Below are 19,151 nucleotides of genomic sequence, written 5' to 3' on the forward strand. Positions count from 1 at the left end.
AGGTGGGGGGATGGGCATAAGTACACATACTGGTTAGGGAAGTCCTTCTGGGGTCTTGAAATGCCAGCAACCATGCCCCATAAAAGACACAAGTGGTTACTTCAGTAATGTGGAACACTTGTCACCCTCGGAACTCATGTCACCCTCAGAGGGAGGGTTAGTGAAGTGCTATATATGCTGTTAAGCTTATATCCAGGTAGACATAACTTGGCAGAAGGAGGGATGCTGCTGTGTAGTTCAACCTGGGGATTGTTAGGATTCATTCTAAAACATGGATGACCCTGGTCTGGAAGTGTAAAACCAGATCCTCAAACTGCTCGGACAAGAGCTTCCCATCTTTGGCGAGGAAGGTTGAAGTGAGAATGAACTGGGCCACAAAGTTCCTCATGCCCTCCAGGATGATGACTCACTGTAGTGGTTCAGAAGGATCCTCCACTTTGGAGCTATTCCTATTGCTGTTATAATGTGCTGAAGCTCAGCTGGGGAGACTTGATGGCCAGCACAACGAGAAGGGGCAAATTAAAAAAGGAGATAAAGGTGAGATTGATAGTTGTATTCACTTGGCTTCTATTGTTTGATAAGTAAATCATTACTAGAGACTGATTATAGATGTTTTTGCTGAGACATACAATATTATATAGACACTGTAACTGGAGCACTAACAGTTTTTCATAAGTATGAACTGAGCCTGATTTGGGACACAGTGACTGTTTAAGCAGTGAATGTGATTGTTGACTTGTACTGCAGTGTGGAAAAAAACTCCAGAAAGGTTGGTATTTGGAGTCCATCAAATTGTGTTCCATGTAAACACTGGTGATTTGCTAGGAATAAGAGGCTTAATTGAATCTGAACAACATCCCAGGTTATCTGTAACTTTTCTGATCTGCAGGCCTTCTCCAAGAACAGCAGAGAAATTGAGACAGAATTGCTTTGTGTTGCATCTTACAACTCAAGACCCTGGGAATGGTGGTGCACCACAGAGTTCTGTTAAGTGCAGATGAAGAGCAAACTGCACCGAACAGTGTATTCAAAGTCAGTCACACCATCTTGGTGTTTCTGTTAAGGAAGTTTCCCTTATTCACTGTAAAGTAATGCAACACATGTCTCTGGTTGGTTGCTGCACCTTGGAAAAAGAAAAAGATTTGGAAGTTTATATTTCTAGTTTTTCATTTGTAGTTTGCTGTTATAGTCTATTTTACAAACTCACTAACAGCACCCATCTTCTAGTGGCATTTTAATAAAATAAATTACTTGGGTTATGATTGGAAACGTATACATCTTGTAGAGATATCTGGCTTCTGAAAACTCGTATCATGTACATATGTTTGTGTCTTCTTTTATTTAACAGTTCCTTCTCCCTCGCCTGATCCTTTTGCCAGTAATGTGCCTGCATCATCTCAAGGTATGCATTATTATTTCCTAGCAGCCTTTGAACAGCTCAGTTTTCTGCATTTTATTGCATTTCTGATCACTATTACTGTTTCTGTGATGGTGATTTTGGAAGGTTGTATTGTTCTGCATAACTTTTCTGCAAGCTAGATACAATGAGCCTGACTTGTGTAGTTCAAATAATACCTTGCACTGTGGAGATGGGGGGGGGGGGTGTAGTGGATTTCTCTTATAGGTTCATAGATTAGTACTAAGCTAACTGCCCTTGCGAGCCATTTTAAGCCTAGCCAGTTATGCCTTGTGAGACTCAATCCTTGCACCTTGTGTTTGTAAGGCAAACACCTTAACCATTAGGCCACCCATGAAGTAGACATTTGTTCAGAGCTTCAACCAGCTGAAACTAACCAGTCAAAGCTTTTAACTAAACACAAACACAGTGCAGTTTTTTGCAAAAGGACTAGCCCCCTGCAGTCACCACATCCCCCTTATTTATGCCAACTCCTTGGTTACACGACTAGTGATCACTACTGGAGAACTAATGTAAATCACGTTGGCAGTGATTCCTTATACAAAACTGCGATTCACGAGCTGTAGATCACTTAAGTGTATTGTGTAATGTGAAAACTCATCCATCTTCATTTGAACAAATAAGGAAACACAAGATATGTAGCTTTAAAAAATCAAAAATCGACTTTCAGATTCCACAAAACCCTGTGAACTATTAGTTTTTGAATAGTCATTTTAGAGTCTCATGACATGACCCTAACACAACATATAAATTAATGTCTGAGTGTCAACCTAGCTCAGTTCAGAGCCTCAAGCATAGAGGTATTAATAGACTTCTTTGTAGTTATGTAAAAATTACTTTGTTTTATCCTATACAGCTAGTATTATGCTTCATTTATTTCAAGACAAGCCTTCAGTATGTTAGTTTAGTAGTTTGGTATGTATTAAGGTTGCCCGCATTTCAGATGCCCAAAGCAGGGAGCCAGGGGTGATTTGGCCAAAACATATGAGACAGTGGTATGTGGCCAGGCACATGACATCACATCAGACATATAGCCTGTGTTCTACTGCTGTAACTCTGGAGAAAATAATTGAATACAGCTGGAGGTCAGAAGCCCTGGGGGGTCTACCTGCTGTGTATACTTCATAGAGCTTTTTCTAACTTTTTGATCCAGCAAAAGTGTGGCTTAAGTCCTAATCAAAAGTCATGAGTCAGGAAAGACATTTGGTCTTGTTTTTTCTTTCAAGGAAAAAATAAGTTGCATGTAAGGTTTACTGTTTAAAGATGGCAAAACATCAGTTCCCAGTAAACTGAGAAAAACTGAGGAGTGTGGAGGGTGGCCCAAACTGGATCTATAGATCATCCGCAATTGGTAAGCATTCACCAATATGTAGATTACAATGAAGACATCCAGACCAATAATCTACTGCAGAGCATGGGACCAGTGAAGAACCAATTAAGGTATACAAGCTAAACTTTTCAATATGCAACAAAGCACTCATCCATCTTAAGATCCAGATGACCTTTTTCAAGGTAAATGCTTGTCTGTCACATTACTGCACAGATCCAAGATCAAAACACAGTGGTAATTTTTAATCCCAGGCGGGCTACCGTTGCTGCTAACTAAATGCTAAGCTGAGAAAACCCAAACAATTTTAACGCACACTTCACGTACACCAACACACACACACACACACACACACAAAACACTAAATTTGTCCCCTTCTCTAGCCGTTATTCTAACCCTAACGTGCAAACGTTCACACAGTGTTCCCATACCTAATGCCAAAAAGTTCTGTATATCTGAAAAGTTTGTGTTAACACACACACTAACCTACTGTGAATGCAGCAAGTGCATTCGGTACAAAAAGGAACAGTCATTTTACTCCAGTCGACAGTGAGTGTTTTTGATAAAAGCAGATAAACTGTAGATGAAGTGAGCATTCAACAGTGTATTGCAACTGTGTACATCACACGTGCACACTATGTAAGTGAAGTCATACATAATACTTGTGCGAGTGTTTTGTGAATATGTTTGAGCTCACTTTGTCAGAAATACAGTACATTGAGAGTGGAGTTTGGAGCTGCTTTCCTGAATATTTTGCATCAGGCAGTCTTGAATGCAAGTCCCAGCAGCTACAGTTAGTAGTTTTATAAGAAGTACTTATTTTGTGCTCGGTTCATGGGGGTTGGGGGGCAGACTATATCTACAGCCTGTACTGTATGTTTGAGTTTCTGTGTGTCTCTATGTATATGTGTGTGTGTGTGTGTATATATATATATATATATATATATATATATATATATATTTGTGTTTGTGAATTTACAGATCAAGACTTTTAGTAGGCATTTATGATTTCTTCTTGGCAGTTCACATTTCAATAGAATATTCTGTGAAATCAAGGGCTCACCGTTTTTATGGTTGGAGTGGTTTGGGTAAGGTGTTTACTTTACAGATACAAGCTACAGGGTTTGAAAGGGAACTTGTATAGGCTTGGCTTAAAATGACACACAAAAGCAGCTAGCCTGGTACTTGCCTTTGAACCTATAACGGTTAATACTTTCTCCTAACACGTTTTTACCCCAACTATATTCATGGAACATTTCATAATCATATACTGTGGCTGGCAGCTCTTTTTCAGTGTGTGAACATATTTTTTGAATGTCAGTAGAAGTTCTGGATTCAAGCAAAAGCTTATCTTATTGCAGAATCGCTGCACCAGTGAATTTCAGCTTACATCTACTTGTAAAATGGATTTGTTCATATCAAAATGTGTGTACCAACACTTTTGGTGTATAGCTATAAAGCACTGATTAAGACTTAGGCAACCAAGTTCAGTTATTGCCACAGCCACCTTTTAGAGCTAGCGTGAGGAGTATGGTCATGTCTAGTCTGAGGGGAAGGTGCTGGGCTGTAATTTGACCTTTAGAAGAGATGTGGCAATACTGGCGGGTCCTGGGGTATATTTGCAGCTCACTAAATCAGGAATATGGTGGTCTTCGTACGTAAGTGTGCAGAAATGTGCAAATGCTCAGGAAGGTGTAGTGGCTCCCGTGATGACATGGATCATACATTCCCTGCCCAGGGGGAGAGGTTAGGGCTTTAAAAAGCAGAAATACAGACCATGGTTGCCTGTGTTATGGCTGTGACACAGACTGGTCTCACCCTTGTGATGGGAAAGTAATGGACAACAAACTGCTGAGTTGTCATCAAGCACAAGGACTAGAAAAAGTATATAAAAATATATACATTTCAGTGAGTGGGCACTTTTGTCTGTAATTAAGCTGTTCAACCATGTTTTGTTGCTTTGTCTTCTAACACCATTCCACATGATCTTCCAGTAATTTCCTTATAACATAGTTATTTCTGATGTTTTTAGATTAATCTTCAAAAGGTAGTATGCCATTTTAAGAGAGCTTGTAAAAGTTTCTTTATGCTCTGAAGAATGTATCTGTATAAAACCCGAAGTTGAAACATGACTCATTTTACCTCTGTAATTCCACTTTTGCTCTTTGTTCAGAGCAAGGCTGTACTAGTTCAGACCATTCAGTAACTTGGTCAAGACAATTTGCCATGCTCTTGTTTGAAATGACCCCACGCTAGTACAGTCTCAGTATTAACATCAACTGACTCTCTTTCAGATTCAGGACTTTGCACATATTTTCAAACATTAGATTTGTATTACACTGTACATCAATTTCAACATCTTACTTCACATGTTAATGTTGAACTTATTTGCTTTGATTTCTTTCTTATGAATCTCCTGTGCCACTTTTTGTAGACTAATTCCATGCAAATTATATCAACACTTTTTTGTACCCACAAGCAACTCCATTTCTTGTATTTACTTTACTACATGTATGCTATTAAACTGAAAAGTTTTCTTTAATTTTGCATACTTCATTTAGCTAAGTAATTAGTAATTAATGTAATTTAGGGTGGCCGTGGTAGTGTAGCGGTTAGCGTTGTCACCTCACAGCAAGAGGTTCTCTGGTTCAATTCTCTGCTGGGGGGGTGCCTTCTGTGCGGAGTCTGCATATCCTCCCTGCGGTCAAGTGAGTTTCATCCTAGTGCTCAGGTTTCTTCCCCATTCCAAAGACATGCAGCAGGTGGATTGGGCACACTAAATTGGCTGTAGGTGTGACTGTGTGTGCAAGTGAGTGATACAAATCAACTGCCATGGCAGGGCTAGTCATCAGGCAGTGTAAAACTTGGCTCAAGATGATTGTCACTGCGGAAGTGACACCCCAACCCCATGTGAGAAAAAATGGGAAAAGGAGTTGAGGATGGATGGATTTAGCCAAGTAGTTTTTCCATTCCTTCTACCAACTTTATTATTCACAAGAGTTTTCTTTTTATCTTGCTTCTAGTCACACCACATGCAGAATTCAACGCATTTCATATCCCATACATCCTTCCCCGGGATTGTATGCACTATGCTTTTATTTGGTTTCAGCTTTTAAATCTGATGTGCAACTTCAAACATTTCACTGGCCTGTGAGCTCTTTTAACTGTGATGAAGTAATTTCATCAAACCTCATCCTGTCAAAAGTCTACATCTTGTTTTATTTTTGATATCTCATATGATTTTGTCTCAAGCTGATGATTCACAGAACTTACCAAATTCGTAGTCTTTGGCTTGATTCTTTAATTCCTTAACATAATTGTCTGTACTCTATGGGATTGTTTGCCTATGTGAAGAAGTGGAAGTTTTTTCCCTTGACTCGCAGCAACTCGTAAACTTCTGTCTTATAGCAGCAGTAGTACTCTTCGTCTTTAAAACTTTTGTATTTTAAACATTGTAGAAATGCAGCACACTGTATTTTCAGAATTCTTGGATATATTGCTTACAGTCGGCAGTTAACTGAATTTCTTGATGTATAATTTCTAGTTCTCACACAAGTTACCTTGCATAGAGAAGATTCTTGAGGTTGGTGTTAGAGATGTGTGGAATGTAGTGAAGTGAAGAGACATATAATGCAGGCAGCAAGGGACATGAGGTGAAAGAAAGAGGGCTGAATGAAGCTAAAGGATTATTAAGGAGTGACCTGATTTCAGACACTTTGTTGTAATTTTCAAAAGGTTGTCAGTGTTACCTCCACAGTCATACCTTCACCAGTAACACTCCCATTTTATTTTCATCTCCACTTCTCCTTCAGACAAATGTCGCCTGGATAAGCAAAGCCAGTGAAGACGTTAATGTTATCATAATTAATATTGATTTAGCATTGTATAATTATCGAGAATTATACTGGGTTATAGTTGACCTCTTAAATTAACAGCAAAGTAGAGAAGAGCCATCAATAACATTCAGTGAAGAAGAGTGCAAGAATGAGTTGCAAATCTCCTTGGGAATTGCAGAGAGAGGATCATGGAAATGAGAAGGATACATGTCTAAGCTTCTTTCCTAAAAAGATTGTTTAGAAAGTTGGATTTAAGGACTAAGTATTGTTTAAACTTTTTTCTGATACTGTCTGCTTTTGAGACTTATAACTAACGTCTGATTTTTATCAGCTGATTTTTATGAACTTTAGGGACATTGGCAGTTTAACTTATTTTGATAGACTGCATTGGACACAGTGGACTTAAAATGTGAACATTTGCTTTATTACTAATGTCCACAGTATCCCTATTCTTTTGTTTGTGTGTACTCGAATAAACAAGGAGCATTAAGTATTTGAGATGTAAAAGGAGATTTCAGTCTTGATATTAAGTTTACGTAAGCTCTGAAGTTGCACTCTTACAGACAGGAAAAAATAAGTTAATCCTGAAGGGCCTTCTCCCTGCCTCCACTTCTTCTGTTGTGACTATATCAGGGGCTTCAACCCCCTCAAAAAAGCCAGTGACAAGGGTCTTGAAAAACCTAAGGAAAAGGACATATTAAGGAAGCAGTCTCCCAATAGTGCATCAGTTCCTGTTGGAGAACTGTCTGGCAAAAGTTGCCCGACTACTTCTACTACTTCCCCTCTGCTCTGATCTGTGTTTTTCACTGGAGCCAACAAGCCCTCTTCCAAAGTCTCCTCTGTCGGCATCACCGAGACACCACTCCATGCCGGAGTCAACAGCTTCTTTTGCCAGGTCTTCCTGGAGCCTCTCAGAATTCGAGGTAGACTGGCTAATGAGAACATTTCTGAAGGTGCAGATTCATTTGGGAGTTTTGCCAGCTCCATCACCCTCTGGAGCCATGATCACACAGCCTACCTTTATGCAAATTTCTCCTTCTCCGATCCGACCTTCGGCTTCAGAGCCCTCCGGTCTGAGGATCCTAAGTTTCAAGACATCGGTGCCAATAGGTACCTATACTTCGACCATCACCTTGAGTAGTTTGGCCCTAGTTTCATCGGGCCCAAATGACTCTCGGAGCCCTAGCTTCATCATTGTGTATGAGGGATTGGCTTCAGCTGCCAGGCTTTCAGAGCTATCCCTCGCCTTCGGTGCTTTGGCTCTTGATGGTTTGGATCCGACTCCACCTTCAGCGCCTGGAGCGGCAGGGGTTCATCTGGCTTCATCAGTGGCTTCTGCCCCAATGGACTTGCCCTCAGAGTCTCATTCACCCTTGGCCTTCAAAGTAGTGGAGAGGGTTCTGTCAGCCCCCACAAGAGCCTCAATTCTCCCTCCCTCGGATCCAACCCCCCTCCTTCTGAGTTGGCCATGCCAGATCCCTCTCTCCTGTCTCCTTCAGGACAACCTGTTCCAAGAAGTTTTCAAGTGTCTTCTCATCAGGAGCACGCTGAGTCTTCTGACACCTCCCCGGAACATCCCCCGAGGAGGTGCACTGGAAGCACGCATGCAAAAGGAGGCAGTTGAATTCCCCACCAGAATCCCTGACAGAAGACATGGACTTGGATGAAGAGGAAGGGTCCTCAGATCCCCACCTGAGGATGTCTCTTTTGGGGACATCATGGAAATACTTGGACATAAATGTGGGTGATCTGCCCACAAACCAAACTCAGAGTCTGTTTTCCTGGAAGCGTTTGGAACAGGTCCAGCTACATCCTGGGTTCCCCCCCTGCGGACCCCCTGATTTACTTGATAGCCCGCAGGGCTTGGAAGGAACAGGACATGGTAGAGCCCATTTCTAAGCATCCTAAGATACTTAGCGTGCGCCCCCCTCCCCGACAGGTCACGCAGGACTAAGGGTGTCCAGGTCAGTGCGATGGTGGTTGCACCAACCACAAAGGAAGAGCTGGCCCAGGAGAGCTGTTCATTCCATCTTTCTGACAGGGAGTCAAGGGTGATGGACAGATTTGGTAAGTGGGTCTACTGTTTAGCAACTTTTTCTCTGCACGCACTGAATTATCTGGCACAGGTGATCAGACTTCAGAAAGACCTTTTTAAGGAACACTCTGATTCTGTCCTGGGTTCCATGTCTGAAGAGGACAAGAAGATCTCCTCCTCCAGAATGGCCACTCTCTGTTCTATCTCTAACACGTCCTTGAGGCTACTTTTGCATGTGGCAGAGGGCACTTCAAGGGCAGCTGATTTGGGCATTGCCATTAGACGTCATGCCTGGATGCGGCTATGTGAATTTTCAGAACCTTTCAAGGCATCCTTCTTCAACACGCCCTTTGACGGATCATCTCTTTTTGGTCCCACTGTTAGAGAGACACTCTCTCTTAGAGCGAGAAAGAAAGACCTTATCTGCTGTTGGAATACGCTTTTCTTACCCCACAATGATCCAATTCCAGGAATCACCGTGGTGGTAAGAAGCTATGGTTTTGAAATGACTGTGTTTTCCAGGACTTACAGGGAGACTTTTCCTCCAGAGGCAGAGGAGGAAATTATTCCAATGGCAGATCCCGCCCCCGCAGCAGGAGGGGTCCAAGAAATCAGAGGTCTTGAGATAAATTCTCGGACGGGCCCTTTCAGCAATCCTGAAGGATTGCCTGATTGTTCTACTCTGGAGGCAGTCAGGGGATGTCTTTCCTTACACCTAACAGCCTGGGAATCCATCACTGTTGATCGTTTGGTGTTAACGGGATGGTGTAACCCCTGGATATTATCTTTCTTCAAATCCCCAAGTCCGAGACAAAACCTCCCTGATGTGCCACCCAATCAAAGGAAGGTGGCAGCCCTGGAAATCGAAAAGTTGCCGAAAAAGTCATCCAAACCTTCCCCCAAGACCACTTGAGATCTGGCATCTATTCAGGATTCTTTTTGGTGCCAAAGAAGATAGGGGACTTCAGTCTAGTTCTGGATCTCACTTCCCTAAACAAGTCTGTTGCCAAGTCAAAATTCCAGATGGTCACAATACAGGCCATTCTGCCCTTTCTTCAGGATGCATATTACCACATCAGGATGGACAGACGCTCAAGAATGTTCCTCCACTTCCAGGAGCCAGTCACTTTCAGTTCAGGGTGCTCCCCTTAGGACTCACCACAGCCCCCAGGGTGTTTACCAAAGTGATGCCAGTAGTTGCAGCTCACCTGAGACTGCTTGGATTCTGCGTATTTCCTTATTTGGATGATCCTCACTGCTTCCACCAAGCATAGACTTTTTCAGGCCAGGAATTATCTCCTTCACCTAGCCTCGACCTTGAGCATAACTATTCATCTTTCAAAGTCCAAAATGGATCTGGTCCAGATTATCAGCTTCATAGGAGCCCAGCTGGACACAGCACAATACATGGCCTTCCTTCCACCGGACAGGATTCAGTCCCTTCAACTACATGTAATTCAGATCTTTTCCGACCATCCTTCCCCTGTTTTTCTCATTTTCAGAGCTTTGGGATTGATGGTGGCTACTGTAACTCTTCTGCTAGTGGCTTGTCTTCATATGAGGATACTTCAGTGGACCCCAGAGGTGATGTGGTCCATTCTCTATCTACCCATGAACTATCCTGTAAAACTATCTAGAGTCTGCAAGGAGTCTCGCCTATGGTGGCTTCGATCTCAGGATCTTTACGTAGGACGACCATTCTTTTCCCCTCCTCCCAAAGCCACCATGACCACAGACACCTCCCAGCTCAGATGGGGGGGGGGGGGGCACTGGTTGGGTCAGATGGTCGAAGACACCTGGTCTTCCCTAGAGACCAGTTTGCATATGTGTCCCTGAGATGAGAGAGGTCTTTTTAGCTTTGCAAGCTCTTCATGCCTCTTTTCCCATGGGGACATTTGCCATCCAGACCAACAATATGTTGGTTGCCTGGTACACCAGCAAGCAGGGAGGAAACAAGTCTTATCCCCTATGTCAAGAAGCCATGAGATTGTGGGAATGGGCGATCTCTTCCAACCACTATCTAGTGGCAATGCACATTCCGGGAAGTCAGACAGTCTGGTGAGCAAGCTCAGCAGAACTATTCTGATGCCTCAATGCCTCACGAGTGGGCTGTGAATCCATCAGTGGCAAACATGAGCTTTCAGAAATGGGGTCAGCCTTGCTGCAATCTCTTTGCTTCTCCTTCCAACACCAAGTGCAGTGAGTATTTTGCCCTGATCCCCCCTCTGGGGGAGTCTTCCAGAGACGCTGTGATCCATGCTTGCCCCCCCCCCCCCGGTCATCTTTATGACTATCTTCTCCTTTCCCTGATATCCAAATTCCTCCAGAAAGCTCAGATGTTGAAGTGCAGTCATCCTCATTGCCCCGATCTGGCGTTGACAAGTTTGGCTCCCCTTCCTGTGGTGTCACCTTCTATGTCCTCCTTGGACTCTCTATCCCATTCCAGATCATCTCTCCCATCCATCGGGCTACCCACATCCAGATGTTCCCAGCCTGAAGCTAACTGCTTGGCTGCTCCACTTTCTTTGACTAGTACTCCCGGGCTATCCTGTCCTGTTCAGAAGAATTTGATTGCAGCTCATAAGGTTTCTACAATGAAAATTTACTCTATAACAAAATGGAAGACATTTTCTATTTTGGCGCAGCAGCACTAGTTAGACCATTTCATGGCTCTTATTCTGGCTATTCTGGATTTCTTAGCTTACATATTTCACAGTGGAGCTAGTTTTTCTATAGTCAAGGTACAGTTGGTAGCCATCTCGAATTTCCTTATTGGTGAAGATTCTGCATCTTTAACATTATTACCTCTGCTAAGAGGGTTTCCGAGATTCAAACCTTGGCCATTAAAACCTCCTTATCTTTCACAAGGGCAGTGACTCTTCACACTAATCCTTCCTTTATGCCCAAGGTTGGTTCAGAGGCCAACGTCAGCAAAGTCATTAACCTTGCAGTCTTTTTTCCTAATTTCCAAAACAAGGGAGAATACAAGCATCATCATCTTGATGTACATAGACAGGTATGTTTTTACTTGGATAGGACAAAAAACATCAGAAAATCAGACCAACTTTGTCTCCTTTGCTATCTTTAGATTACTAAGACCAATCACTAAAGTGGCTTTAACTAATTGGATTTCAAAGTGTATTGCACTGGCATATTCAAAATAAGGAATTCCTGTGCCAACTCGGGTCAAGGCCCATTCCAGTAGGTCTCTGTCCACTTCCGCAACTTTTTGGTCCAGAGTTCCAATGACATTTATTCAGCAGCTACTTGGTCTTCCTCTCATAGCTTCATATCCCATTACAACTTGAATGTTTGCTCCAGGGACAGAGCCTCCTTCGGCTCTTCCATGCAGATCCACCCAGGGATTATGTCGCTGGGGACTCTGTCCCACAAGTTGAAAACCAAACGTTCCATCTGAGTTGTTACTTCATTTGTCTTCAACCCCCCCCCCCCCCGCCCTCATCCCACTTACTGTATCACTCGAGCCCCTGAACTATTCTTCTGTATAGTGTGGCTGATGCTTGGTTGTGCTTAAGGAGTGTTCTTTCGTAATCAGCAGCAAATTCGATCTGAGGGATGGAGGTAGAGTGGGGCAGTATGGATAGGATAAGAGGAGCTCCGTTTTCAGCTCCAAGGCTGGAGTATATGGCTGAGTCTGATCTGAAGTTGGATCCGAGACCCACAGGTTGAAGACAAATAAAGCAACAACTGAGATGGAATGTTATGGCAAGAACATAACTTTTTTTTCATATTGATTATATGAATTGTATACATCTGTAATTATGATTTTATCTTGTTGATTCCTGTGTTTCAGCACTGTTGTATGCTTTTATTGGCTTTTGGAGTAATGGAATTTATTGATTTTGAGTATGCTTGGATGCATCTGCAGTTGTGAAACCTGATAGATTTTATGAATGTAGAAGTCTGAATAACGTATTAGTTATTGCCTTTATTGCTATTGCTGCTATCATTTTTTTCTGCTCATCACTTATAAACAATGTTAGATTTTGTTGAGTACTTAAAGAATATATGGTATGATAAAATGGTTAAAGCCTGTACAAAAAAGGAAAAGTGTTATGGTTAAAAAGGAATATATAATTATATAAGATTCATTAGATAAAGAAAGTGAAATAAAAAACAGATTTAAGGTGATAGTGTGCAAGTTAAAGAATTTAGGAACAGAGGAAGAAAAATTGATGTAAAAAATATAGGGATGCAAGAGAAGTTTTTAATGAAAAGTGGAAGTGCATAAGAATGACTTGTTTGAATTAGTTATCTCAGAATGCTACAGTAAAGTGAAAATAAAGAAAATGAAGGAAGGAAGTGGGAAAGGTACAAAACCACCTAGGCTAGTTGAAGTATTTGGCTGGGTTAAAAGTATCAAGATGTTAAAAACAGAATAGTTTGGAGGGACAGGTATATTTTGCTGTCTCTTTTCAAGCACAACTTAGATCTTTGGATGGGAAACAGAAAATGTACCCCAAGACTGCCTCTGTACTGCTAAAGCACTGAGGTAGCTCCTAAATGCTTTATCCCATGCATGGTTCCTCTCAAATTGTCTAAAGTATGATCCCAGTTGTTGTTAGGGGTAATATAGAATTATCGACCATGGGATGGATGGGTAAGTTCAATCGTTAACCAAATGGGATAGGCTATTTCTAGCACAAAAAGAGAAACTGACATGGCTTACAATGGCCTGCAGGGGTATCAAGCTTATTACTTAACTATGAACCTGTAAAAGGAGTCAGTAAAAACTACTTAAGGAAAATAAAGCAAGAATGAGTATGAAATAAAGGGAGGAAAGGGCAGTGAAAACATAGATCTGGAAAATAGTGGCACTTTAGCATCGTCTCAGTAATTGTATAGACAAAGGCAGATTTGAATGGGGTGAAAGTTGGGACAGTTGTTTAATTCCCCAAATGACTGTGGAATATGCTGCTTTAATGTCTACAATTTGTGTTGAGAAATAGAAGTAATAGTAAACGAAATGAAAGAATAACTGTGGGGAAAGAAGAAAAGTTGCTAGCTGAAAAATTGTCAACAGACGAGAGAAAAGATTACTGTCTGAACGATTATCAATAGATATAAAAGACAATGAACAAGATTAATGTATGAATGTCTGTTTACGTATTTATAGAGAATTTTAGATATGAGGTAGTTAGAATATTAGAAGTGAAGTCAAAACGTTTAGAGAAAGGACAGGTGATGAGATATGGAGCAGTACAAAACTGGTACATGAGAGAGAGAGAATGTATCTGGTGCAATTTTACATCAACAGAGAAGTTTAGACTTGGGAGGAGGCGGGGATACGGTTTAACCCACACCAGGGGTTGTTCTTTTCCTATAGGGGGTTGAGGAATGACCCACTTTCTGCAGGGATTTAATGTACAGCATGAACAGCAGGGGGCATTTCCCCTTTGTTTACCATTACTTCTCTCTAAACTTTCTCTTTTGCTACCTTCTCCTTCACTGTTTGTTTTTTCCTCTTATCTTTTTTCCTTCCATGTTTGCCTATTTGTTAGATGTACATAGAGGAAGACAGAACAACCAGCTGCTGATGAGTAAGAGTTTTGCAGGAACCAAGGTCTGTGAGCCCCCAGACAGCCTCACTTGTAAGTAAGGGATGTAGAGCTGTAGTAGATAACCTCAGAGCTATAGTGTAGCAAATAAAAAGGGAAGGAGAAAGGAAGTTAGGATGAACTCTTTCAGAATGGCAGTGGGATCAGATCAGTTTGTCGTCAAAGTATTCCACAAGCTCTAAATGCTTTAGAATATTTGGACTGAAGTGTCTCCATGTATACTTCTACATGCTTGCACAGTTAGCTAACATGTATTAAACTGCATTAAGGATCTGTTGGAGATGTGATATGTGGTAGAATGGTGGGTAGAATCATATATTCTGTGACTGTGGATGGTAAACTTTAAAACACAAGTGCAGCTAATGTTGAATAAAGTGCTGGGGGTGGGGAGAGACCAAGTGAGCATATAATCACATGGAAGAGCACGGGTAAATTGAGATGCCTGCTTTTGTTAATAGCAAAGAAGTGCATCACAAACAGGTGAAGGTCTAAAACCACACCTCCCGGTATTATCATGGCTATAGACATTGTGAAGAAGATTAAGGTGGGAGAGGTCAGAAAAGTGTCAGGGATTTTGAACAGTCAAAAAGACCACAATAACTAGTACAACTAGTACAGAATATGATAAAATGACCAACCAAAGTCACGGACCTTTAGAACACCAATTTTATTAAAACTTATAGCTTTGGCTGCAGGCCTTCCAAGAGTTTAAAATACAGCATTTCCACTTCCCCTTAAATATCCTATACATCTCAGCAATTTAACAATTATCCAGTTATTCAAATCACATATTTCCAGTCACATTCCTTATTTAAGCCAAAGGGTTCCAAAGTGTTATATTTTAAAATAAAAAAATTTCCTTTAACAGCTTATTCTTCACATTTACACATTCCCCTAAGGATACTTCAACTTTCTCTAAAATATATCCTTTTAAAGTTTTGGGATTAGCATTATGTACCAACGCAAAGTGACTACCTAAAGGACTTTCCAACTTTTTGTTGTTGATGTCACAAATATGTTCTTGAAGGCGAGTTTTAAAAGCTCTACCTGTCTCGCCTATATAGTACAAATTGCAACTGCATTTCAAAGCGTAACACCCACTCAGTATTGTATGTATATACACCTTTAGAAAAAAAGTAATATTATTAATTCTAGGAAATTTATTCACTATATATTTACAAATACAACATGTATTACATATTAAGGTGCCTGTGTTCTTATTACCCAGCCCAACACTCATGACGACATCTGGTGGCAGAAAGCGATTATGTACTATCATGTCTGCTAAATGTATACTTTTATAAGAAATGCAAACATGTCTGCATTTTTCCACCAGGACTGGGTATAGACAGGCATTTGAGGATAAGCAGGGCAAGATATTGCATAGTAAGGAGATTTGCCAGTGGAAAATAAATGGCAAGTAAAGTCTCTCACATGAAACAAATGTATACAGAACTGGAAATGTAAACAACCAAGTATAAATGAAATGGCAAGTGAATAATTGTAAATGCCTTTCTCTTTTAATTATTTAGAAGATTTTGGGAAATTTGTCTCAGAAATTAAGGAAAACTCTTGGGGGTTAGATTTCACCTATACTATCGGGGGAAAAAGTATCCAATATTTGGATGTGGAGATTTATTTGAGTTCGAATAATAAAATACAATACAAACCATTTCAGAAGAAGACAGCAGCTGAGAATTTTTTACATGCCTCCAGTATGCACAGTGATTCCCTGCTCAAGTCTTTACCATTTGGTGAATTTAAACGTATAGGGTCACACACTTCAGAGAGTAAAATCATTTCCAGTGAATTTAGCAAGGTTGAAGAAAAACTTAGAGGAAGGGGATATTCTGAAGAAATTATTAGATTGGCCAGAGATAGGGTAGAACGTGAGTTAGGACTTGGGAAGTCATCGGAAACAAGAAGTAAGTTTTGGAGTGAAAGAAATGAAAATTTGGATTCCAGTTTCCTTGCGCTTGGGGAAGTCAGGTCTGGTGACAATATGTTTTTTGTCACCAGATATTCACAATTTTCAGATGTAATAAGGGAGGCAGTGATGAGATTTTGGCCCATCATTAGTGGAGATGATAAAATAGGAAAACTTTTTCCATCAAGAGTCACCTTTTCTTACAGCAGATATCCAAACTTAAAAGAAATATTGAATTTTAGAAATATCAGTACATTCAGAAAGAATATTAGAAAGGGAACATTTAGATGTGGAAATTGTAAGATCTGCAGTCGGGTCAAAAGTTTGGATGGCACCAAAATAAATGATGTCGTATATAGGGCCCGTGAATATTACGACTGCAATTCCACAGGGGTGGTTTACATAATAGGTTGTGGATGTGTGAAACAGAAATGGTACATAGGACAAACAACAAGAAAGGTAAAGCTTAGGATTCTTGAACATTTAGGTGATATAAAACACAAAAGAATGGAAAGTCCGGTAGGGAAACATTTTTATGAAGAGCATAAGGGGGTCCCAGAGGGGTTTGTATTTTGTGTGTTGGGTAGGCCCAATGTATTAGGAAATGAAACTGTATTTCGTGAAAGATTGTTACAAATGGAATCCAGGTTTATTCTTAATTATAAAACCTGGTTTCCTAATGGAATGAACATGGAAATTTAAATCTATTATTTCCACATATCTCTGAGAAATAAGAAATGTTTATAGAAAGCATTTAGTGAGTAATATATGTAAAGTGTATAATTATATTGGTTTCAAGTAACAAAATATTTATAAATGTAATAATTTATTAACATTATTTACATGAAAGCATTTATTATAAATATAAAAGATCATGCACATGAATGCAAATATATTTGTATAAAAGTGTTTATATATATTTAATGAAGTCTGAAATAATGAAAGTAGGGGAAGTTAGAAAATGTTTTTTAGATGCATTTTATATGGTTGGGTAAAAAATCTAAAAAATCCAAGGTAATTAATTTATTGAAAGAGGGCTGGTGCACCAATAATTCAATCAGAAGTGATATAAAAAGGGTGGTGTTTGACATTGTAAAATGTATTCCAGGAGAAGGCGAAGGCCGAGGTACCAGAATTAAAAGAGTTTCTTCAAACGCACAGTGATTGTGTTCCTGTTTTGTATATTCAATTAATAGAGACCGTCTCAACTGAATAATGAAGAAATGGTTAAGGACAAGATATTGAATAGGAAACAAAAAAAATCTATGATCAGAAAGGAGACACAAGTAGGGAAAGTGATGAAGAAAAATGGAAAAGTTGAGTGCAGTAGAAACAAATACCAGGAAAAGAGAGAACTTGTAGATGTAATTTGATTGAACAGCAAAATAACATTATTTTAAAAATGCATGAAATCATAAGTGAAAATACATTTTAGTAATGGAAATGTTGAAAGGAAAAAAGAAAAATTGATGAAGGGAGGTATTGGATAAATAGTTTCTCTTAGCAGTAGGTGTGGATGAAGATTTGACCTTGCAAAATTTACAAAATTGTTACAAATATTGTATGTCAGGGCTGTCCAGCCTTGGGCAATCTGAGGGGCTGCATCCATAATAACAGTTCTACGGTTTTAGTTAGGTTTAGCAAGCACCTCAAAGATTTCACAAGAAAGAAAAGTCATTGTGCTTATAAAAGTTTTTTATTGAAACATTAGACAAGCTGCAGTAATTTTTAACGAACAAATGTCTTTCCATTAAGGGCCAGTTTTCTAGCTGTAGTAAAATATTACACCTGCTGGCATTTAACCCTCTTAACTCAGTTGTTAGCAGTGTCTGTGTTTCCTTCTGCATGCTTACTCTTCTTGACAGCCTCTGACTCAATGCTTATGAAATTCTTCACAGGTCTGAACCACTGAAACTTGTTAGATTCAAATGCACAAAAAACGAGTCCTTTTTTTTGAAATTGAATATCTGTCCTGGAGTGCTAATTACACCTCTGCTTGCATTTGTGACCGGCATACCTCTCAACCTCTTCACTTTAATGAGAGCTCTGCGGTAGTTCGGCTTCATTTACTAAAGCAGCTACATCAGTTTTGGTGCTCGTAGTTGCCAATCGCAGTAAATTTGCAAGAGAATTATCTGTCAATGAACACCTGTACTTTGATTTAATGAATTTCATCATTGAAAAAGTGCTTTCTCAAAGGTATGTGCTCCCGAGCATTGAGCACATCTCGAGTCCAAACGTCCTCAATTTCGGTTACCTCTCTGTTGGTAGTAATTTAAAAAAAAAAATCTTCTTTTTCACTTCTGTTAGTAAGGGTCTGATTGCAAATTGCAAAATTCCAGCTGAATGATACATCTTCAATGGTGATAGTCAAGATTGAAGTATCTACTTCAGTTTCCTTAAAATCACCAAATTTGTTCTCAATCTTCTGTGATCATGTCACTATACTTCACATGAGCTAAAAATATTTCAACAAAATGTTCTTTGCAATTCGGAATAAAAGTAAAAATATAATTAGCCAATGTTGATTTAAAAAGCTTCAGTTTACTTTTAAAGCCATTCAAATGACCATATAAGTTGTCAATATTCTGTTTGCCCTGCAGTTTTAAGTTCAGCTCATTCAAATTTATTTATTGCTTGACATTTGTTAACTGGGCTAGTCCAACTGAGACAGGGGACTATTTTCAGTGGAGACCCGAGGAGAAAAGCTGCAGAAATAATACAAGTAATTATGATATTGACAAAATATTAAAGTAGGGTTACAGAAATATAGTAAAAGTAAAACATTTGTGCACAGCAGTACAATGCATAGGTAAAATGAGTACAATTTCCAAAACTTGAGAACAACAGTATATAGCATAATGGTTGGTCATATCTGTTATAGATGCAAGATCTGATAAAAATATGGGATCTTGCATTAGATTTTCAAGTTCTGTTGTGTCAGACTTCACATCATTTTCAAGAAATATAGGTATTTCTTTCCGCGTGGCAAAAAAGCGTTCCAGACATTTTCCAGCACTCAACCAGCAA

At 39.9% G+C, this 19,151-nt stretch overlaps 1 protein-coding gene across 2 annotated transcripts in view; it reads left to right on the plus strand.

Annotated features, from left to right (window-relative positions):
* LOC122798333 overlaps positions 1 to 19,151 on the plus strand; it is a 487,632-nt gene that overhangs the window by 333,058 nt on the left and 135,423 nt on the right. For both annotated transcript variants that reach the window (XM_044067174.1, XM_044067175.1), the window contains one exon: positions 1,349 to 1,402. In XM_044067174.1, coding sequence (XP_043923109.1) covers positions 1,349 to 1,402 — 54 coding nt within the window. The remainder of the gene's footprint in view (positions 1 to 1,348; positions 1,403 to 19,151) is intronic.

Source organism: Protopterus annectens, chromosome 3.part1 (assembly GCF_019279795.1).
Source record: "Protopterus annectens isolate FY-2018-M chromosome 3.part1, PAN1.0, whole genome shotgun sequence".
Classification (NCBI taxonomy): Eukaryota; Metazoa; Chordata; order Ceratodontiformes; family Protopteridae; genus Protopterus; species Protopterus annectens.